The sequence below is a fragment of the Bombina bombina genome, chromosome 3 (assembly GCF_027579735.1).
Source record: "Bombina bombina isolate aBomBom1 chromosome 3, aBomBom1.pri, whole genome shotgun sequence".
NCBI lineage: Eukaryota > Metazoa > Chordata > Amphibia > Anura > Bombinatoridae > Bombina > Bombina bombina.
In genome coordinates, this window is record NC_069501.1 from 799776920 (window position 1) to 799802209 (window position 25290).

At 37.7% G+C, this 25290-nt stretch overlaps 1 protein-coding gene across 1 annotated transcript in view; it reads left to right on the top strand.

Moving 5' to 3' along the window:
• The first annotated feature begins 268 nt into the window (after nt 1-268).
• GABRA5 (gamma-aminobutyric acid type A receptor subunit alpha5) overlaps nt 269-25290 on the top strand; it is a 459391-nt gene continuing 434369 nt past the window's right edge. Inside the window, exons 1-2 of the mRNA XM_053705461.1 lie at nt 269-355; nt 1179-1290. Coding sequence (XP_053561436.1) covers nt 269-355; nt 1179-1290 — 199 coding nt within the window. The remainder of the gene's footprint in view (nt 356-1178; nt 1291-25290) is intronic.

Below are 25290 nucleotides of genomic sequence, written 5' to 3' on the forward strand. Positions count from 1 at the left end.
GAAGTAAATTGGAAAGTTGTTTAAAATTGCTGCTCTATCTGAATCATGAAAGTTTAATTTTGATTGGTTGTCCCTTTAAGGGGCAGCGGTGTTATCAGCCAGAAACATCGCAGGTAGAAAGCAGCATCCGCTGCTTAAAGTTATGGTAAATCCTAGCATTTCTGAAATGCTAGGATTTACTATTAGAACAAATAAAGGGGACTTTCATTCATGAAGTATAAAATACTTCATGCTGAAAGCTCCTTTATTTGTTCCTAGCGATTGTAATATGCGGTGCCAAGCCGGAAATGTCACCTCTCTGCCAAATAGTGAAGATAGTGTTCTGCTGGTGGGCTGCCTTAGCAGCTCAGTGAAGGTGATAGCTTGGAACAAATAAAGGAGCTTTCAGCATAAAGCATTTTGTACTTCATGAATGAAAGTCCCCTTTATTTGCTCCAATGGTAAATCCTAGCGTTTCAGAAATGCTAGGATTTACCATAACTTTAATAAAACTAGAGAACAAATATTGTAATTATTATGGATTTCAAATTGTATTGATATCAAATAATGACAACATTTTTTTATTTTTAAAATGATCTTTTATTTATAAATGCCAACAATGTCGCAGTGCTGCACAGTAGGGTATTGCATACCATTATATATATTTTTTTAAAAACAGTATGCAGTACATGTGTATAAGATGGAAAAAGCATAGACAGATATGTTAACAAATGCAGTCATTTTTATTCAGTTTGTGTTGCTGTAGCCATCAAGACTTAATTTGTTGCATGTCATTTCTGCAGTTGTTGTCTATATTGTTTATTTCACATATTTTTATATCTGTGGAAGCTGGAACATATAAATATTTAAATATTAGGAAGCTCTAAAAGCTGTTATGCTCGGATAAAGCCTGAATACTATATTACAGAATACAAATTCAGCTTCAATGATACACAGCATTAAAGAAGAAAGTTGAACTCTAAAATGCTAAACTTTGTAGAAATGGTTAATAATTCTAATAATCTGCAGCAAACAAATGTTGATTCTTAGGTGATTATTACATAATTGATTTTTTAAAATGATAGCTAGACTAAATTGCATGATGATAGATTACAGTCAGATAAAATGGAAATAAAATACACAGTGATGACCATAGTGATTAAAAATGATTTTATTTTCTTAAAAAAAGTTTGTCACAGATGACTACAGCTTCAATTAAAGAAGATACCAATGATAATATCACCATTTTTACTCGGATCCTTGATGGTCTGCTTGATGGGTATGACAACCGACTTCGGCCAGGGCTTGGAGGTAATTTATTTATTCATTAATGTTTAAATTGTGTTTAATATATTATCTCCCCATGCTATTTAATTCAGCACTGTGTGTAAAAGTTGTGTAGTTTAAAATAGGGCACTGTTACTTTTATCTGTTATGAAATAAAAAAGAAGCATTGATCAATAAGCTCTTATTTGTATTTGTAATTGCAAAACAATCCCTAGGTTTAAACATACACCTAACACACAGTCTTGGGGTCAATTTATTAAAGTCTGGCAGACATGATACGCTGGCGCTTGTGTAATAACGCCCCCTGCAGATTCGTGGCCAATCGGCCGCTAGCAGGGGGTGTCACTCAGCCAGATCTTATAGGATCGGGTGGATTGCTGTACGCAGCCTCAGAGATGGCGTAGGAGTGAAGGAGCAGCGGTCTATAGACCGCTGCTTCCTAACTTCTGTTTCCGGCGAGCCTAAAGGCTCACGTGGAAACAGGGTGAATTGGCCCAATTCGGCCAATAATAAATTGACCCCTTATTCTGCACCAACAAAGGATTTAGGCAGATCAATCAAAAAATGAGAGCAGCATCAGGCTCTCCCTTATCTTTTTGTTCATGATGCTTGGAGTATGCTGGGTAAAGCTAAACAAAGAGAACACGGACAGTAAAAATAAATAAATAAATTGCCTTAGTGAGCTAGTACACTATATTTTTCTCATGCCCATTTAAGATTTTGAAATCTAACAATAAAGATTATCTTCTTATTATGAGTTTCGAAAGCTAAGGCTATACAAATGGTGCTGTTAGTCCATTTGATATCATTGTTTAATAGAGAGATCATAAGAATTTATGGTCTGTAATCAAGAAAAAACGCTAAAAAATGTTATGTTTGTACCATTGGCAATTGAATGATTGTAATTTTACATTATATCAATAAATCATTGTTTAATTCTTGCGATCTATTACAATTCTGTGAATAAATGTAAACCGTGCATAAATAAAACAACTTAAAATGGGCACAGATCTGCTGGACACAGATTAAACAGGATGGTAACTATTTATTATTTATTGTGCCCTTGTTTCTCTTCTGCGTCTGCCACTCTTTTTAGAATCACTATTGTGTTTACACCATTTACAGGCACCAGTTGGTTAAAGGGATAGTAAAGTCAAAATAAAACTTGCATGATTCAGATAGAGCATGTCAATTTAAGACACCTTTAAGTTTATTTCTATTTTAAAATGTACTTTGTTCTCTTGGTATCCCTTTTTGAAAAAGAATACGGACATATCCTACACTAGTGGGAGCTGCTGCTAATTGGTGCCTGCACACATTTGTCTCTTGTGATTGGCTAACTAGATGTGATCATCTAGCTGCCAGTAGTGCAGTACTGTTTCTTCAGCAAAGGATCAAAAGAGAATGAAAATCATGAAAGAAAAATGTGGGATTTCCTGTCCCTTTAAGATCTCCATTTTCATACTGGGCACCATTATCTTATAGCTCACATGTTCTTGTACTCTGTGACAGACATGGTGAACATTATCAGTGATTTAGGTTTTGTTTTTTGTTTGTTTTTCACAGCCGTATCATGTGCTTAAGTATAGCAAACACAGTTTGATGTAAAATGTTTACAATTTTGCACTTTTCATAGAAAGTTTAAAAAGTTACATAACATATATAAAAATCCAAATAAATAATATAGAACAATGCAGATACTGCAAAAGGTAAAGTTTGTGCATGTTAACCCCAAGTGCACAATACAGTTGTCAAAAAGCAGACTCCAGGGCTCCATTTACCAAGCTGCGATAGCAGCTTCAAAGTCCCAGTGTTTCAGGTTTGTGTGAGTGAGCCTGAAAAGCGACTTAAATAGCAGTTGCCTGAAATCCGATCAGGAATGATTGACAGCCCCCTCTTGCGCATGATTGGCCAGACATGGGCATGGGGGGACATTGTTCAAACTGCAGCTTGTGCAGTGTTAAATGCATGCAGAGTATTGATGCACACTCGTCGCAAGGCTGGGCAGACAAGGTTAATGACAGCAAACCTCATCTGCCTGACTAAAAATAAATAGAGCCCATAGTCACTGATCTCGATCTGTGAATGCACGTCACTTCTGTCACAGTGCAAGAATACTTAAAGGGACAGTCTACATCAGAATTTGTATTGCTTAAAAAGATAGATAATCCCTTTATTACCTATTCCCAAGTTTTGCATAACCAACACCATTATATTAATATATGTGTTACCTCTGTGATTACCTTGTATCTAATCCTCTGCAGACTGCCCCTAATCTCAGTGCTTTTGATAGACATGCAGTTTAGCCAATCAGTGCAGAATCCTAAATAAGTCCACGGGAGTGAGCACAATGTTATCTGTATGACACACGGAACTAGTACTGTCTAACTGTAAAAAACTTTAAAAATGCTCTGATCTAAGAGGCAGTTTTCAATGATTTAGAAATCAGTTTGAGCCTACCTAGGTTTAGCTTTTCAGAAATACCACCAAGGGAATAAAGCAAATTTAATGATTAAAGTAAATTGGAAAGTTGATTAAAAGTGTATGCCCTATCTGAATCATGAAAGTTTAATTTTGACTAGACTGTTCCTTTAAGCTCAAAGATGGCAATTTGTTTAATTGACATCAGTAAAGGGGTTAAAAAAAGAAAATGGCTTAGAAGAGATCTGCAGGGACAGGAGGAAAAACAATATCATGGTGAATAATACCATTGTGTTGTAATTGTGCCCAGCAGTTGAATGTCATTTTAATAATTAAACTAATAGTTCTCTAGTATTCCAAAATTATTACACATTATTAATAAGCATATCCATTAAACTTATAAAACAATAAACAGAAATATATATTTCAAGGTGAATGTTTTGCAGAAATTATGAAATATAAAACAGATATTTTATGTGGATTTACGAAATGTGAAGATATGTGCAAGAACACTGCAAAATTACACTATTTAAAAAAATGAGAGAAAAATATTCAAAATATTTGCACACAAGCAAACACACTAAACCTAAAATATTTGTATTTGTTTTACATAGTAACAAATACATTGTACTTACATGGCTTTAATATCTTTAAACAAGGTTATTCCACCCACCATCAAATCAGTACCATAATATTCAGTATAATAATTTGGCCTCTAAGACAGTGAGTAATAGGTGCAAATGTGCAATAAACAATAATTAGGGGGAGTATTTATTTATTTTTTTGTCTGGTAGAAGAAAATGATTTATTACAGAAATACTGTTATCTTATATTAGATTATTGTAGTTTCTAAAAAAAATGTTTCCAAACATTTAAATAGATTATTTTAATTTTTCACAAGCACTTTAAATAATTACAAAACTGGATTTTAAAAAGTGAAATTAAATTTTTGATACACAATGTATTTTTTTTCTTCTAATGTTCATTACTTACATACTTTGTACAGACTAATTTAATTCATTGTGTTTTGTAACTTTATTATCCAATTAAACCTGGCACATAATCAGTCCTACAATCCAAAAACATTCCGTTTATGTATTTTATATGTGTTTATATGGTATTTATATGTTTTATTTTACACTAGTGGGCAGTCTATTGTGGTGACGGAACCGCCCTGCCATTTTCGGAATCCACCTGGATGCAGCTTAAACAGCTATTTTACAGAAAAAAATCTAAGTCCCCTAACAGTAAACCCACCCACCAAACCCCCCAAAATAAAAGAACCTAAAACTAAAAAACCTAAATTTCCCATTGCCCTGAAAAGGACATTTGTTTGGGCATTGCCCTTAAAAGGGCATTTAGCTCTTTTACTGCCCAGCCCTAATCTAAATAAAACAAACCTCCACAAAAAAACTTAAAAACCCTAAGTCTAACCCCCAGGATGGTACTCACCGTTCCTGAAGTCCGGCGGAGAAGGTCCTGTTCCAGGCAGTGAAGTCTTCTTTAAAGTGGCGACCTCTTCTTTCTTCTTCCAGGAACAATCCAGCACAGAGGGCAGAGCCGAAGACCTATGACCATGGAGCTGGAGACGGTGACCCTGGAACTGAAGACTGGCGATCCTGGAACTGAAGACCAGCGACCGCGGAGCCAAGGAGCTATTTAAGATGGCGTCCCTTGAATTCCTATTGGCTGATTTGATTCTTCAAATTCAAATCAGCTAATAGGATGAGAGCTACTGAAATCCTATTGGCTGTTTAAATCAGCCAATAGGATTTCAGTATCTCTCATCCTATTAGCTGATTTGAATTTGAAGAATCAAATCAGCCAATAGGAATTCAAGGGACACCATCTTTAATCACGTACCATGAATTCACTATTTAGTGATCCTCTTTGTACGATCGCCGCCGTACACTAAATAGTGAATTCAAGGTACGTGATTAAAGATGGCGTCCCTTGAATTCCTATTGGCTGATTTGATTCTTCAAATTCAAATCAGCCAATAGGATGAGAGCTACTGAAATCCTATTGGCTGATTTAAACAGCCAATAGGATTTCAGTAGCTCTCATCCTATTGGCTGATTTGAATTTGAAGAATCAAATCAGCCAATAGGAATTCAAGGGACACTATCTTAAATAGCTCCATGGCTCCGTGGTTGCTGGTCTTCAGTTCCAGGATCGCCGGTCTTCAGTTCCAGGGTCGCCGGTCTTCAGCTCCGCAGTCATCGGTCTTCAGCTCTGCTCCGCGCCGGATGTTCCTGGAAGAAGAAAGAAGAGGTCACCGCTTGGAAGAAGACTTCACCGCCTGGAACAGGACCTTCTCCACCGGACTTAAGGAATGGTGAGTACCAACCTGGGGGTTATCCTTAGGTATAGCTCATAGGAAAAAAGGAGGTGATACAGCTACATCACCTTGCCAGCAGCACTGCACCCTTTAATTGTAGCTGGCTAGCCCCAGATGCTCTAGCCCACAAGGAAATCTCCTGGTGTCCTGGTAGGCCAATCCAGCCATGTTGACATCTACCATTTGATTATTACTAATATTTTTTCAGTGCTATTACATTTTTAACTGCTAACATATAGGTACTGTTTTAGGGTCAGATTGGAGAAAGTGGAGTGGTATTTAACGCTCCCCCTCGCATGCTACCTCTGCTAGAAGTAAGTGAGCATCAGGTAGTGTTCGTTTTACAAGTTGAAAGTAAACTATTTTTACATAAGCGTAAAACCGATGCGCTCAAAAAGCCCCCCTTGAAATTAATGAAGCAAAAAAGTACCCTAATTTAATATGAATATTTCACATTCCAATGTTCTTCACATAGCAAAATATGTTCTATTTATTCATAAAAACATATTTCTATATTTAACTGATGTTGTTTGGTACAATATATATCTATACACACACACACACACACACACACACACAAATTAATGAAGCAAAAAAGTACTCTAATTTAATATGAATATTTCACATTCCAATGCTCTTCACATAGCAGAATGTGTTCTATTTATTCATAAAAACATATTTCTATATTTAACTGATGTTGTTTGGTACAATATATATATTTACACACACATATACATGATTATATATAGGTATAGATATATACAGATATATATAGGATTATCTATTTATAAATAATTAGATCATATTCTGCTATGTGCAGAACATTGGAATGTGAAATATTTACAGTAAATACACAGTTAAATAAAAAATAATATTACATAAATATGCTTTTTTATGTTTTCATCTAGTTGACTGCGAAGGACTTTAATGTGCATATATATATAAATATATATATATATATATTTTTTTTTTTTGGATGGGACTATATATATATATATATATATATATATATATATATATATATATATATATATATATATATATATATATATATACAGTATCTCACAAAAGTGAGTACACCCCTCACATTTTTGAAAATATTTTATTATATCTTTTCATGTGGCACTGAAAGAAAACTGAAGAAATGACATTTTGCTACAATGTAAAGTAGTGAGTGTACAGCCTGTATAACAGTGTACATGTGCTGTCCCCTCTAAATAACTCAACACACAGCCATCAATGTCTATACTGTTGGCAACAAAAGTGAGTACTCCACTAAGTGGAAATGTCCAAATTGGGCCCAAAGTGTCAATATTTCGTGTGACCACCATTACTTTCCAGCACTGCCTTAACCCTCTTGGGCATGGAGTTCACTAGAGCTTCACAGGTTGCCACTGGAGTCCTCTTCCACTCCTCCATGAAGACATCATGGAGCTGGTGGCTCCCCCACCTTCCGTTTGAGGATGCCCCACAGATGCTCAATAGGGTTTAGGTCTGGAGACATGCTTGACCAGTCCATCACCTTTACCCTCAACTTCTTTAGCAAGGCAGTGGTCATCTTGGAAATGTGTTAGGGGTCATTATCATGTTGGAATACTGCCCTGCGGCCCAGTCTATGAAGGGAGGGGATCATGCTCTGGTTCAGTATGTCACAGTACATGTTGGCATTCATGGATCCCTCAATGAACTATAGCTCCCCAGTGCCGGCAGCACTCATGCAGGCCCAGACTATAACACTCCCACCACCATGCTTGACTGTAGGCAAGACACACTTGTCTTTGTACTCCTGACCTGGTTGCCGCCACACACGCTTGACACCATCTGAACCAAAAAAGTGTATCTTGGTCTCATCCGACCACAGTACATGGTTCCAGTAATCCATGTCCTTAGTCTGCTTGTCTTCAGCAAACTGTTTGCGGGCTTTCATCATCTTTAGGAGAGGCTTCCTTCTGGGGCGACAGCCATGCAGACCAATTTGATGCAGTGTGCGGCGTATGGTCAGAGCACTGGCAGGCTGATCCCCTTCAACCCCTGCAGCAATGCTGGCAGCACTCATATGTCTATTTCCCAAAGACAACCTCTGGATATGACGCTGAGCATGTGCACTCAACTTCTTTGGTCAATCATGGCGAGGCCTGTTCTTGGTGGAACCTGTCCTGTGAAACCGCAGTATGGTCTTGCCCACCATGCTGCAGCTCAGTTTCAGGGTCTTAGAAATCTTCTTATAGCCTAGGCCATCTTTATGTAGAGCAACAATTCTTTTTTTCAGATCCTCAGAGAGTTCTTTGCCATGAGGTACCATGTTGAACTTTCAGTGACCAGTATGAGATAGAGAAATTTAACACACCTGCTCCACATTCATACCTAACACTAACGGGTCACATGACACCAGGGAGGGAAAATGGCTAATATATATATATATATACACACACTCACCGGCCACTTTATTAGGTACACCTGTTTAATTGCTAATCAGTCAATTACATGGCAGCATGGCAGCAACTCAATGCATTTAGGCATCTAGACGTGGTGAAGAGGACTTGCTGAAGTACAAACCGAGCACCAGAATGGGGAAAAAAATGGGATTTAAGTGACTTTTAACGTGGCATTAGTGATGTCGCGAATAGTTTGCCGGCGAATAGTTCCCGGCGAACATAGCATGTTCACGTTCGCTGCGGTGGGCGAACATATGCGATGTTCGATCCGCCCCCTATTCGTCATCATTGAGTAAACTTTGACCCTGTACTTCACAGTCAGCAGACACATTACAGCCAATCAGCGGCAGACACTCCCTCCCAGACCCTCCCACCTCCTGGACAGCATCCATTTTAGATTCATTTGGAAGCTGCATTCTTAGTGAGAGGAGGGACAGTGTAGCTGCTGCTGATTTAATAGGGAAATCGATAGCTAGGCTAGTGTATTCAGTGTCCACTACAGTCCTGAAGGACTCATCTGATCTCTGCTGTAAATACAGCACCCCAAAAAGCCCTTTTTAGGGCTAGAACATCAGTCTGCTTTTTTTTTTCCTGTGTAATCTAATTGCAGTTGCCTGTCTGCCAGTGTGTGTGTCAGGCTCACAGCGTATACTGTGCCCACTTGCCCAGTGCCACCACTCATATCTGGTGTTACAGTAGTGTACATTTTAAAAAACAAGACTTTTCTGAATGTGAAATAATAGCAGACAGCTGCCAGTACCCAAGATGGCCGCCAATAAGGCAGATGGGGAGGGTTAGAGAGCTGTTTTGGGGGGATCAGGGAGGTTGGGGGCTAAGGGAGGGATGCTACACCACAGCATATGTAAATATGCTAAAAAAAATTTAAAACGTTTAAAAACCTTTTATTTTAGTACTGGCAGACTTTCTGCCAGTACTTAAGATGGCGGGGACAATTGTGGGGTGGGGGAGGGAAGGGAGCTGTTTGGGAGGGATCAGGGGGTCTGATGTGTCAGTTGGGAGGCTGATCTCTACACTAAAGCTAAAATTAACCCTGCAAGCTCCCTACAAACTACCTAATTAACCCCTTCACTGCTAACCATAATACATGTGTGATGAGCAGCAGCATTTAGCGGCCTTCTAATTACCAGAAAGCAATGCCAAAGTCATATATGTCTGCTATTTCTGAACAAAGGGGATCCCAGAGAAGCATTTACAACCATTTGTGCCATAATTGCACAAGCTGTTTGTAAATGATTTCAGTGAGAAACCTAAAATTGTGAAAAATGTAACGTTTTTTTTTTTTAATTTGATCGCATTTGGCGGTGAAATGGTGGCATGAAATATACCAAAATGGGCCTAGATAAATACTTTGGGTTGTCTACTACACTACACTTAAGCTAAAATTAACCCTGCAAGCTCCCTACATGCTTCCTAATTAACCCCTTCACTGCTGGGCATAAAACACGTGTGGTGCGCAGTGGCATTTAGCAGCCTTCAAATTACCAAAAAGCAACGCCAAAGCCATATAAGTCTGCTATTTCTGATCAAAGGGGATCCCAGAGAAGCATTTACAACCATTTATGCCATAATTGCATAAGTTGTTTGTAAATAATTTCTGTGAGAAACCTAAAGTTTATGAAAAAGTGAACAATTTTTTTTTTATTTGATCGCATTTGGCGGTTAAATGGTGGCATGAAATATACCAAAATGGGCCTAGATTAATACTTTGGGATGTCTTCTAAAAAATATATATACATGTCAAGGGATATTCAGGTATTCCTGGCATATATCAGGGTTCCAATGTAACTAGCGCTCATTTTGGAAAAAAATGGTTTTGAAATAGCAAAGTGCTTCTTGTATTTATTTCCCTATAACTTGCAAAAAAAGCAAAGAACATGTTAACATTGGGTATTTCTAAACTCGGGACAAAATTTAGAATCTATTTAGCATGGTTGTTTTTTGGTGGTTGTAGATGTGTAACAGATTTTGGGGGTCAAAGTTAGAAAAAGTGTGTTTTTTTCCATTTTTTCCTCATATTTTGTAATATTTTTAATACTAAATTATAAGATATGATGAAAATAATGGTATCTTTAGATAGTCCATTTAGTGGTGAGAAAAACGGTATATAATATGTGTGGGTACAGTAAATGAGTAAGAGGAAAATTACAGCTAAACACAAACACAGCAGAAATGTAAAAATAGCCCTGGTCCTTAAGTTAAATAAACTGAAAAATGGCCTTGGTCCTTAAGGGGTTAAAAAAAAACTAGAAATTTGACTGTGAAATAATAGCAGTCAATGGAGGGGGGCGGGATCGTGGGCGGGGATGTCCTGGGGCGCGCACGGACGCGTGCACGGGAGGGCGGGTGCGTGCACGGGAAGGGAGCGGGTGGGAACCGCTACACTACAGAAAAAGTTGGTGTAAAATTTAAAAAAAAAAGAAATAAAAATTAAAAAAAAAAAAGATCAGGCAGGTGGTGGGGGTTGGTCTGTGGGGGGGGGAAGCTACACTACAGAGAAAAAAATAATAAAAACAGAAAAAAAACATAATTTATGTAAGAACTTACCTGATAAATTCATTTCTTTCCTATTAGCAAAAGTCCATGAGCTAGTGAGATATACATTCCTACCAGGAGGGGCAAAGTTTCCCAAACCTTAAAATGCCTATAAATTACACCCCTCACCACACCCACAATTCAGTTTAACGAATAGCCAAGAAGTGGGGTGATAAGAAAGGAGCGAAAGCATCAAAAATAAGGAATTGGAATAATTGTGCTTTATACAAAAAAATCATAACCACCACAAAAAGGGTGGGCCTCATGCACTCTTGCTAATATGAAAGAAATGAATTTATCAGGTAAGTTCTTACATAAATTATGTTTTCTTTCATGTAATTAGCAAGAGTTCATGAGCTAGTGACGTATGGGATAGCAGATACCCAAGATGTGGAACTTCCACGCAAGAATCACTAGAGAGGGAGGGATAAAATAAAGACAGCCAATTCCGCTGAAAAAATTATCCACAACCCAAATCAAAAAGTTTTAATCTTATAATGAAAAAAACTGAAATTATAAGCAGAAGAATCAAACTGAAACAGCTGCCTGAAATACTATTCTACCAAAAACTGCTTCTGAAGAAGAGAAAATGTCAAAATGGTAGAACTTAGTAAAAATATGCAAAGAAGACCAAGTCGTTGCTTTGCAAATCTGATCAACAAAAGCTTCATTCTTAAAAGCCTAGGAAGTAGAAACTGACCTAGTAGAATGAGCCGTAATCCTCTGAGGCGGGGATTAACCCGACTCCAAATAAGCATGATGAATCAAAAGCTTTAACCAAGATGTCAAAGAAATGGCAGAAGCCTTCTGACCTTTCCTAAAACCAGAAAAGATAACAAATAGACTAGAAGTCTTTCTGAAATCTGATTAGCTTCAACATAATATTTCAAAACTCTTACCACATCCAAAGAATGTAAGAATCTTACCAAAGAATTCTTAGGATTAGGACACAAGGAAGGAACAATAATTCCTCTACTAATGTTGTTAGAATTCACAACTTAGGTAAAAATTTAAATGAGGACAGCAAAACCACCTTATCCTGATGAAAAATCAGAAAAAGGAGACTCACAAGAAAGAGCAGATAATTCAAAAACTGTTCTAGCTGAAGAGATGTCTAAAAGGAACAATACTTTCCATGAAAGTAATTTTAATGTCCAAAGAAAGCATATGCTCAAACGGAAGAGCCTGTAAAGCCCTCAGAACTAAATTAAGACTCCAAGGAGGAGAAATTGGCCTAATGACAGGCTTGATACGAACCAAAGCCTGAACAAAACAATGAGTAAACAGAAAAATTAGCAAATTTTTCTGTGAAAACAGCACAGAAAAAGCAGAGATTTGTCCTTTCAAGAAACTTGCAGACAAAAACCCTTATCCAAACCATCCTGAAGAAACTATAAAATCCTAGGAATTCTAAAAGAATGCCAAGAGAATTTATAAGAAGAGCATCATGAGATTTAAATCTTCCAAACTCGATAATAAATCTTACTAGACACAGATTTACGAGCCTGCAACATAGTATTAATCACTGAGTCAGAGAAACTTCTATGACTAAGTACTAAGCGTTCAATTTTCATACCATCAAATTAATAATTTGAATTCCTGATGGAAAAAATGAATGTTAAGATATAAGGTCTGACCTTAATGGAAGTGGTGGCCATGCTGGAGCCACCAGCAACAAAAAAGATTGCTCTCTGATGATTTTGAAAATCACTCTAAAAAGAAGAGCCAGAAGCGAGAAAATATAGGCAGATTGATAACTCCAAGGAAGTGTCAATGCATACACTGCTTCCGTCTGAGGATCCCTGGACCTGAATAGGCCCCTGGGAAGTTCCTTGTTTAGATGAGATGCCATCAGATCTATTTCTGGAAGCCCTCACATCTGAACAATTTGAAAAAAAAACATATCTGGGTAAAGAGACCATTCTCCTTGATTGACAGAGATAATCCGCTTCCCAATTGTCTATACCTGGGGGAAAAACACAGAAATTAGATAGGAGCTGCATTTAGCCCAAGCAAATATCCGAGATACTTCTGTCACAGCCTAAGGACTGATAGTCCCACCCTGATGATTGACATACGCCACAGTTGTGACATTGTCTGTCTGAAAAACAATAAATGTCTCTTTCTTTAAAAAGAAGCCAAAAACTGAAGAACTCTGAGAAATGCACGGAATTCCAAAATATCAAATGGTAATCTCGCCTCCTGAGATTTCAAAACCCCTTGTGCTGACAGAGATCCTCAGACAGCCTCCCAACCTAAAAGACTCGCATCTGTAGAGATCATGGTCCAGGTTGAAAGAACCGAAGAGACCTGTAGAACTAAATGAAGGTGATCTTAACCACCAAATCAAAGATAGTTAAACATTAGGATTCAAAGATATAAAAAGTGATATCCTAGAAACCCTGCACCATTAATTCAGCATAAAAAACTGGAAAGGTTTCCTATGAAAATGAGCAAAGGGAATCGAATCCAATGCTGCAGCCATGAGACCTAAAACTTCCATGCATATATAGCAACTGAAGGAAATAATAGAGACTGAAGGTTTCCGACAAACGGAACCCAATAAAATTGTCACTTGTCTGTTAGAGACAAAGACATTGACACAATCTATCTGAAAACCTAAAAATGGTGACCCTTGTGTGATGAATCAAGGAGCTTTTTTGATAAAAATATCCTCTAACCATGTCTTGAAGAAACATCAAAGTTGAATCGTATGAGATTCCGCAGAACGAAAAGACTGAGCCAGTACCATGAAATCGTCCAAATAAGGAAACACTGAGAACCTTGAAAAGATTCTTAGAGCTGTCGCTAGACCAGAAGGAAAAGCAACAAATTGGTAATGCTTGTCAAAAAAAGAGAATCTCAGAAAAAGAAAATAATCTGAATGTAATCAGAAAATGAAGATATGCATCTATTGTATCTATTGTAAACAAATAATGCCAATACTGACCAAAAAGGCAGAATAGACCATATAAACTCCTTTCTAAAAGATGGAACACTTATATGACAAATCAAAAAGATTTTCTATCTTTGGGACAATGAATAGTTTTGAATAAAACCCCCAAACCCTGTTCCTAAAAATGGAACTGGTATAAATACCCCAGAAAAACTCCAGGTCTGAGCAGCGCCTTGAACCCCAACGGGTAACCAGCCGCGCTTCACAAGTACCCAAAACATACAGGTCTGAAACACACTTCAGGAAAGTGTGAGCCTTACTGGAATAGCTGGAATCTGATAGAGAAAAAAAGACTTCTCACAGACGGTTTTACTCTGAATCCTATTCTGTACCCAAAATCTAAGAAGTTTGGACCGAATTGAACCAAACAATTTAAAAAAAGTCTTAACCTGCCCCTTACCAGCTAAGCTGAAATAAGAACCGCACCTACATGCAAATTTGGGGAGCTGACTTTGAACTGTTAAATGGCTTAATTGAATGAAGAAAAACTTTCAATTACAAACATGTTACTTGGGGAAGAATATAGGATTCCGTTCCTTAGTAAGAACAAAAATCACTAATATAAGCTTAAAATTTAGTCTTAGAACTCAATTTTGAAGCCCAGAGTAACAATTAAAGAATTTAATCCAATTATGAACCACATAATTGATTACCTTGGAAAAGAAATATGGAATTTAGAAATCAAATTAGCATTCCAAGATTGAAATCGCAAAGTTCTTCTAACTAAAATAGCTAAAGACATAGATTAAACCTCATTTGCGAAAATATCAAAAAATGCCGACACAAATGAAATTATTAGCATGTTGACTTAACAATGCTAAACAAATCATAATCCGATACTTGATCTTAAAGTATCCAACCAGAAGAATGAAGCAATTGCAACATCAGCCAAATAAATTACAGGTCTACGAAAAGTACCTGAAAATAAATAACTTTCCTTAAATAAGATACAACCATCTGAAGGAAAAAAATAAATACTATTTCATATAGAATAATAGTATGTAAAGCAGGAGTAGAGATGGTCCCATTAACTTGGGGAATCTTTCCTCAAAAACTGAAAACTAACTGCCGGCAAAGAATACAATTTAAAAACCTTAAAGAAGGAATAAAAGAAATTCTCAGCCTATTCCATTCCCTAGAATCAGGAACTGGAAAAAACTTCTGAATAAACCACAAAAGGTTAATAAGCAGAATTTAAATGTTAGCTAGTCTTTAAATTAAAAGAACTAGTTACTTAAATATCCAAAATAATAAACACCTTTTCAACAAAGTACAAATGTACTCTATTAAAAATAAAAAAGTAGTTTTGTTAGTGGATCTGATGAAGAAAATTCTGAATGAGAAAAAAACACCATCAGAGAAGGATAATTCAGTATGTTGTTGGTCATTTGAAACTTCATCAACTAAATAAGAAGTTTGAAAAAGACCTAAAAATTTTTATTAGAAGGTGGGATGTCAGACAAAGCCTTTAAAATAGAATCAGAAAAATATTCTTATAAATTCCTAAGTATATATTGCACATAAGATGTAAAAAGAATAGCAATATATAAAGCATAATACTAATGGACTCTGCATGTAAAAGTATATCATGATAACTTATTACAAATGAAACCATAGCTAAAGATAAACATTCATAATATTAAAATAAACGAACTTAGCTTTGGTAGGACTGATATCAGTCAACAGGTATCCCTTAGCATTTTCTGATACAGGAACAGTGTTTGAAAATATCTTGCAATATGTAAAAGGAAAAAAAACAACATATAAAGCAAAATTATCAAATTCCTAAAATGACAGTTTCAGGAATGGGAAAAAATGCAAAATAAACAAGCCTCTAGCAACCAGAAGCAACAAAAAAGTGAGACTTAAATAATGTGAAAAATAGTGGAACAAGAAAGACTCCCACATTTTTTTTGGCACCAAGTATGACGCCAACATTTTTGGCTCCAAGTACGATGCCCACTTTTTTTGGCGCAAAGTATGATGCCACATCCTTTGGCGCCGAAAACGACGCCCAAATGCGCCAAAAAATTACGCAACCACGAACAAACTTCCGGCGTCAACTATGGCGCCGGAAATGACAAACTTTTGCGCCAAAAAAAATTTGCGCCAAAAATGACACAATAAATTGAAGCATTTTCTGCCCCCGCGAGCCTAACAGTCCACAGGGAAAAAAGTAAAATGAAAATTTTTAAGGTAAGAAAAATATATATATTCATATGCATTATCCCAAAATAATGAAACTGACAGTCTGAAATAAGGAATACTGATTATCCTGAATCATGGCAAATATAAGTTTAAAACATATATTTAGAACTTTACATATAAAGTGCCCAACCATAGCTTTGAGTGTCATAAATAGAAATAAGACTTTACTTACCCCAAGACACTCATCTACATATAGTAGATAGCCAAACCAGTACTGAAACGAGAATCAGTAGAGGTAATGGTATATAAGAGTATATCGTCGATCTGAAAAGGGAGGTAGGAGAAGAAATCTCTACGACCGATAACAGAGAACCTATGAAATAGATCCCCTAGAGGAAGACCATTGTATTCAAATAGGCAATACTCTCTTCACATCCCTCTGACATTCACTGCACTCTGAGAGGAAAGCCGGGCTTCAGCCTGCTACGTAGCGCATATCAACGTAGAATCTAGCACAAACTTACTTCACCACCTCCATGGGAGGCAACGTTTGTAAAACTGAATTGTGGGTGTGGTCAGGGGTGTATTTAGAGGCATTTTAAGGGTTGGGAAACTTTGCCCCTCCTGGTAGGAATGTATATCCCATACGTCACTAGCTCATGGACTCTTGCTAATTACATGAAAGAAAACTACTTTTTTTGCAAACTGGGTACTGTCAGACAGCTGCCAGTACCCAAGATGGCCGCCAATAAGGCAGATGGGGAGGGTTAGAGAGCTGTTTTGGGGGGGATCAGGGAGGTTGGGGGCTAAAGGGGGATGCTACACCACAGCATATGTAAATATGCTAAAAAAAAATATATTTTTTAAAAACCTTTCATTTTAGTACTGGCAGACTTTCTGCCAGTACTTAAGATGGCGGGGACAATTGTGGGGTGGGGGAGGGAAGGGAGCTGTTTGGGAGGGATCAGGGGGTCTGATGTGTCAGGTGGGAGGCTGATCTCTACACTAAAGCTAAAATTAACCCTGCAAGCTCCCTACAAACTACCTAATTAACCCCTTCACTGCTAGCCATAATACATGTGTGATGCGCAGCAGCATTTAACGGCCTTCTAATTACCAGAAAGCAACGACAAAGTCATATATGTCTGCTATTTCTGAACAAAGGGGATCCCAGAGAAGCATTTACAACCATTTGTGCCATAATTGCATAAGTTGTTTGTAAATAATTTCTGTGAGAAACCTAAAGATGTGAAAAAGTGAACAATTTTTTTTTTATTTGATCGCATTTGGCGGTGAAATTGTGGCATGAAATATACCAAAATGGGCCTAGATCAATACTTTGGGATGTCTTCTAAAAAAAATATATACATGTCAAGGGATAGATATTCAGGTATTCCTGACAGATATCAGGGTTCCAATGTAACTAGCGCTCATTTTGAAAAAAAGTGGTTTTGAAATAGCAAAGTGCTTCTTGTATTTATTTCCCTATAACTTGCAAAAAAAGCAAAGAACATGTTAACATTGGGTATTTCTAAACTCAGGACAAAATTTAGAAACTATTTAGCATGGTTGTTTTTTGGTGGTTTTAGATGTGTAACAAATTTTTCAGGGCCTGCCAGGGCACAGTGTCACACCAGTGCAACTCATATCTGGTGTAACAGTAGTGTACATTAAAAAAAAAATACAATTTTGACTGTAATAGATTGAATAGCAGTTAGTTGTCTGCAAGCGTGTGTGTCAGGCCTACAGCGTCTACTCTGCCAACTTCTGCCAGTGCACAGTGCCACTCATATCTGTTGTCACAGTAGCTAGCACACATAGTACCACTAATTGAAAAAAAAATGACAGGCAGAGGCAGGCCACCCTGCAGGGGCTGTCGTGGTCGTGGTGCTGTGATTCCCTTTGGCCCTAGAATAATGCCTAGTATTCAGAGGCCACGTACCCTGAACTCGAAAAGTTCTGAGGACATAGTTGACTGGCTAACACAGGACACCCAATCTTCTACAGCTTCTACTCGGAACCTTGACCTCTCAAGTTGCCACTCACCCGCCTGCCGCCACCACCAACACTAGCACCACAGCCGCTTCACTTGATCTGTCAGAGGAGTTATTTACACATCAGTTGGAAGAAATGAGTGATGCGCAACCATTATTGCCAGAGGATGTAGATAACAGGGATATGTCTCAGTCAGGCAGCATTACACACATGGACGTACGGTGTGATGATTATGATGTTGTACCCGCTGCGGGAGTTTGGTATGTCACTGTGAAGCGGGCGTAACCCTTACACTACCTGATCGATACAACATCATACCTGATGTTTTAAAGCACGTTATTCCAAACAATTTAGGAATGTTAGGTGATTTATGTCCTTTATGGATTAAAACCAGACTCTGCATCAACTATGTCATTTGCCATGGGAGTTTTGCCATGGATCCCCCTCCGGCACGCCACAGTCCAGGTGTTAGTCCTTTTGAAACAACTTTTCCATCACTATTGTGGCCAGAAAGAGTCCCTGTGGGTTTTAAAATTCGCCTGCCCATTGAAGTCTATGGCGGTTCGCCGGTTCGCAAACTTTTGCGGAAGTCTGCGTTCGCCGTTTGCGAACCGAAATTTTTATGTTCGTGACATCACTACGTGGCATAGTTGTTGGTGCCAGATGGGCTGGTCTGAGTATTTAAAAAACTGCTGATCTACTGGGATTCACGCACAAACATATCTAAGGTTTACAGAGAATGGTCCGGAAAAAAAGAGAAAATATCCAGTGAGCAGCAGTTGGATGAAAATGCCTTGTTGATTTCAGAGATCAAAGCAGAATGGGCAGACTGGTTCAAGATGATAGAAAGGCAACAGTAATTCAAATAACCACTTGTTACAAATAACCACTTGGTATGCAGAATACCATCTCTGAATGCACAACACGTCAAACCTTGAAGCAGATGGGCTACAGCAGTAGAAGACCACACCGGGTGCTACTCCTGTTAGCTAAGAAAAGGAAACTGAGTCTTCAATTCGCACAAGTTCACCAAAATTGGACAATAGAAGATTGGAAAAACGTTGCCTGATCTGATGAGTCTCAATTTCATCTGCGACATTCAGATGGTAGGGTCAGAATTTGGCATAAACAACATGAAAGCATGGATCTATCCTGCCTTTAATCAACAGTTCAGGTTAGTGGTGTAATGGTGTGGGGGATATTTTCTTGGCACTCTTTGGGCCCCTTAGTACCAATTGAACATCATTTAAATGCCATGGCCTACCTGAGTATTGTTGCTGACCATGTCCATCCCTTTATGACTACAGTGTACCCATCTTCTGATGGCTATTTACAGCAGGATAATGCACCATGTCACAAAACTCAAATAATCTCAAACTGGATTCTTGAACATGACAATGTGTTCACTGTACTCCAATGACCTCCACAGTCACAAGATCTCAATCCAATAGAGCACCTTTGGGATGTGGTGGAACGTAAGATTCACATCATGGATGTGCAGCTGACAAATCTGCAGCAACTGAGTGATGCTATCATGTCATTATGGACCAAAATCTCTGAGGAATGTTCCCAACACCTTGTTGAATATACAGTATGCCACAAAGAATTAAAGCAATTCTGAAGGCAAATGGGGGTCCAACCTGGTACCCTGGTACTAGCAAGGTGTTTCTAATAAAGTGTCCAGTTAGTATATATATTTTATATATATATATATATATATATATATACATATATATATACATATAAACATATATACACAGACACACATACATATACACCTTTCTTTTAGATATGTATATGTTTTTATCACTATGTTAAAGCCCTTTGCCTGCCATTTTTTAAAATGTATTTATTTATTTATTTTTTACCAATTTTTAGTGTTATTATGAGTAACACTAAACTTTTAAATGTATTTTTGATGTGTTTTGTGACACTTTTTTATGTAGCAAAACAGTTAACCAGAGCTCTGAGGATGCACTATCCCAATGATCATTACATTCGATTGCGCTCAAGTGACCACACTTACTTTCAACTTGTAGTATGAGCAAAAAACTTGACACACGGGGGGGCGTGCCTAAGAGGCTGACATGACCGGTCGCACATCCAGAGGCTCCTAATATAATATATACAATAAGCTTGATATATAATCCTTGGACAGTCAATACTATTATTTACTATTTGTATACCCTTCGTAAACCATCAGCATTACATTCTGAGAAGAATTTTTGCAGCTGGCGTAATATTGAAGGCAGAAAGCTAGTCTGTTTGGATAACTATCAGAGAAGGGCCTATCTGAAGTCGCCCGCGATTTCCCCCCCCGGATTCCCCGGGTAAAAAAAGGAATACATCTATACAGCCTCAGTATGGAAGAAAACTACTCAGATCTCTTTACTCTCTTGGCGGAGCTAGAGGATAAGGCAGAAAGGGGTTTTCGCGACCTCATGGTAACTATCAAAGATGGCGTTTCGGAAGTCTGTACTGATAACCTGTGTGCTCAAGAATCTCTACCCTCAACGCGGCCAGCGGACTCTCCGGATACTAACCTGATCACAACGCTACCCCCTGAGATCACACACAAGTCCCTGACATTAACGGAGAATTTTTTTTTGGATGTCACTCCTAAGGCGCTCACCCAGATCAACCTCCATATTCCTGAAAGCATGGCAGATCAAGATTTTGGGTCATTTTCGACCAACCTCGCACACATCACTCCTGGCTGCGGGAGTGCGGCCGGCTCCTGTGGTTTGGATGTGCAGTATTCATACATATGTCATCTGCCGGAGGATAAGTCTTGGACGGTGCGGAGGTCTTGGCTACTCTCGGTTATTTTGAATACTATGCCTTGGTTTCTCCTCATCTATAGCAGCGGCAGTGTGACAGGCTGGACAGATTCAGGGATAGGATAGAGGTGAGATGTCTACCCACCTAGTAAAGGAGACTGGATATACACTGCAGTTAATAAGTTCAATCCTAGTCCTCCTTTCAGAACCCCTTATGAACAGTGCTTAAGAAGACCGGACTAACTGAGCATGCACAAAATACGAACAAAAAGCAAGGCTCACATTTAAAATATATGTCAATGTTGGACTCCATTAATCCTAAATGCTTATGTTGATTAGATATCTGTTATGCACTATTATGCAAGTTATGTATGTCCTGATGCATTATTATACTTAGAAATAGTTTAACACTTGCTTAACAACGCCAAGATCTGATAAGGCTTGAGTTTCCATATTTAGCTGAATTTAAGCTGCGTTGGTTATTTACTGGGATAATTTTTATCTCCCCTAAGGCATCATTTCTATAGTGCCAAGATGAGAATATTGAGTACATGCGCCTGTGGAATATGGTAGAACTTTAGTCATCTTGTTTATAAGCTAGATGAAATTCTTGCTTTAAAGTTATAACTATATATTTAAACATTTTTTTTTTTCCTATACATATATGCCTACTCAGGCGCTATTAAGCACCAAGTTCAGTGACATAGAGAAGTGCTTTGCTAATTATCTTAGGTGTATAAAGAATTAACATTATAAGTGCTAGCGTAGTTAGGGGCACAACATCTGTTATTAAGTTACTGAGTGAGCTGACATATTGCTTAATATCACTTTGACTCAACAGATTTTCGCTAACCATTTTAAGCAGTGAGGCCTGTAATGTTATGGTTACACTATCCTCCATTAGTGCTATGTCTACTTATGCTAATTTTTGCTCCTGAGTCAGAGGCCGAATCTGTAGAATGGTAGGAGACATTGTGATTCTAGGCACACAATCATTTGCTTATTCTCAATGGTACATTGTCTAGCTAATATATCCCTAAACCTTAGGTTTTCCGCCTTACCTCTAAAGTACCTACCTACACATGCCATGGTTGTCCCCCCCCCCCAGGCTATCATGATAATGTTTACTGTACTACTTTGATGTTCGCGGTCCATATGATTTATTCATTTATTCCTCTTATGTCCTACAGTACTATATCATTATGCTTCCACATGGTCTTAAATCAAGGGCCCATATCATTAAATCCTCTCTGAATAATAGTTAGGAAACTGGGCCAACAGAGATTGTACAAACCCATAACAAATGACAAAATGTGATACTAGAATATATTTTGCCACTAGGCCTTGTTAATCTCTATTGTCTATCTTGATTAGATTGCTGTTTTCCATAACTGAGCATTGTAAACCTGTTTTGATGCACTGTTATGTTTGTGTACCTGCAAAGAGCTCAATATTCTCCTAACAATTTCATACTTCGATATAGGTAGCACTCTCACGTCTAACCATTTTAAGCTTGCATAGAATATCTTCTAGGATAATATATCTGATATCTCCCCAGTCCACCTACTAAGGGAGTGGTACAACGTTAGGAGACCTGGGTTTGTTGCAGCTCCTTACTACATGCTTTTATTGAGATCCTCCTTACTCTCATATCCCATATAGCTCTGCAGATCTGAAACTTTTATATATGTTTGATGTCATATCATACAGTCTACATATATGAGGAAATATAGGGTTACTATCTCAGAGAGGTCCTTGCTTGAAGAATACGCTAGGGTATTTACCCCATATAGTTCTTTTACAACTAGATTATAACTTACTCCACTTCTACGCCTTAATTTATCTTTATATAAGAGTAGTTCTGGCCAGCTGTACCTATTTAACTTACATCTCAGCTAGCAATTTAATTTAATAATTATTTGCCCTAATATTATAAGGTACTATATCCCATTCATATTATGCTCTATCAGCGACTGTATATATAGCCAATCCTTAGTTTAGTAGCTCATTATCTGGTCACGAGATGTTTGTATTAATGCTCCTAGGTTTCATTACTGTTTATTCATCTTTATCTAACTCTTGAGTACATTTTATATGGTTACCTTATCCTCATCTACTCTGTTTCTAAGTCAGATGTGATCTGAGAAAGCCCTTAGATGATTTAGGAGAAAGACCCCATGCGGAATATTGCAAAATTGAGGGTCAGGTAGCCACCCTACTATACATTATATTGCTATTTAAGTTTTTAGTTGTAATGCGGCACGCCCCCCCCCCCCCCCTTTTTCTATTAGCGGTGCTTACCCGCTGAATATCCCCCACCCCTTCATATCTTAAAGCTCATAAAAAACTATGTATCTGTCCACCAGTTTCTCTCTATGTTTAGAGGCCGTATGGCCTAAGAGTTAGTTTCTAACTGGTCAGTAATATACGCTACCTATTATAAAATCGAGGTTTCATTAGCCTACTTATCATATATATTATAATTCTTGGAATGATTTACGCAAATTTAATTGTACTTTTCATCAATATTGTTAACAGGCGATCCCTGTCATATGTTTGTTATGTAAAACCTCAATAAAAAAAAGAATATAAAAAAAAAAACTTGACACACGCAAACACCCTTGATAAACCACCTTTCGCTCGTGCGTAACTGTAAGCGTGCCACTTGTAATCTGGCCCTTAGACTTTATGAGTGGGGTGTTTTTTTCCACCTTTTTTCGCAATTGACTTCTATAGAATAGGTGAACACGCTAATGTTAGTTCGGCTTTTTTGAGCGTCGGGTTAGCCCTCAAGTGAAAACAGTTTACTTTTAACTAATAATATGAGTGCAACCCAAAGCCTGCAAAAAGCTTACTTCGAGTGCAATTAACGCACAAGCGGGAGCCATAAATACATTTTGTAAGCTTCGTATTAAAATGATTCACTGTCTCCCTCTAGTCATGATTATCGCCATGATAAAATCTGGCTTTCACTGCATTCCAATGCTTATTTGTTTGCATATATGTAGCAACTCTCCTTCAGATACCTGCAGTGAAACCTAGGTTAAAAAGTGATGTTACCCATCATTTTGGAGAGGTGCATTAAATGTATTTAGTATTTTTTGTCTCTTTAAGTACTGCCTTGCTAAAGACCTATATACAAAATAAGGGCCAGATTACAAGTGGAGCGGTATTTAACGCTCTTGCTTGCATGCTAACTCCTCTAGAAGTAAGGCTTTTGCATGCGTTGGGACTGCTCATATTACAAGTTGAAAGTAAAAAGTTTTCACTTGTACACTAACCCTATGTGTGCAAAAAGCCAAACTTTGAATATCGGGGTCGCTTTAACATAATCTCCCCGAAGAAGTCAATGAAGCCAGAAAAGTGGAAAAGAAAAACTAACACCATACTAGATGGCAACCATGATCACATATTCTCAAGTGCGCTAACCCAACATGAAAATAAGAATATTTGACATTCAAATGTTCTTCACATAGCAGAATATGTTCTATTTATTCATAAACACATATATCTACATATATCTGATGGTTATGCTAAATATTATGCTAAAATATGTATCTATACCTACACATATGCATGAGTATATAAAGGTATAGATAGATACATATATATATATATATATATATATCTTTATAAATACTTTGAACATATTCTGCTATGTGCAGAACATTGGAATGTGAAATATTTACAGTAAATTCACAGCATACCACTTTATTAAATATGAATATTGCATAAATATGTTTTACATGTTTTCATCTACTTGACTGCAAAGGGCTCCAATGCACTTATATTATTTATTTATAAAATATTTTACCAGGAAGGATACATTGAGATATCTCTCGTTTTCAAGTATGTCCTGGGTCCACAAAACATTGCATTGATACAATAGGGTACAATAAAATACAGAAACAATATTAATACATAACATATGCAGAATTTAACATAGGACAGGTAGGAAATATATAATCAACCATGACAGGTGCATTCTGTTTTGAGATATGCAGAGAGAGATCTCTTAAAGGATTTTAGGCTTGGGGAAGGTTTTAAAGTGTGCGGGAGGTCGTTCCATAATAGTGGTGCTCTATAGGAAAAGGAGGATCGAGCTGCTTTCTTTTTGTATGGAGGCAAACTAAATAATGTGCTAGTACTGGATCAGAGGTTATGGGAGGTGGGAACAGCCGGGGAGAGCATACTGCTCAGGTAGGGTGGGAGCTTCCCAGAAAAGCTCTTAAACACAAGGCAGGAAAGATGGAGGGTGCGTCTGTATTCCAGCAACAGCCAGTTTAGTTCTTTTAGCATGACACAATGGTGGGTCCTGTAGTTACATTGTAGCACAAAGCAGCAGAACAAGTTAAACAGTGTACAGTATTAAGTTTATTAAGGTGAGTTTGTGGT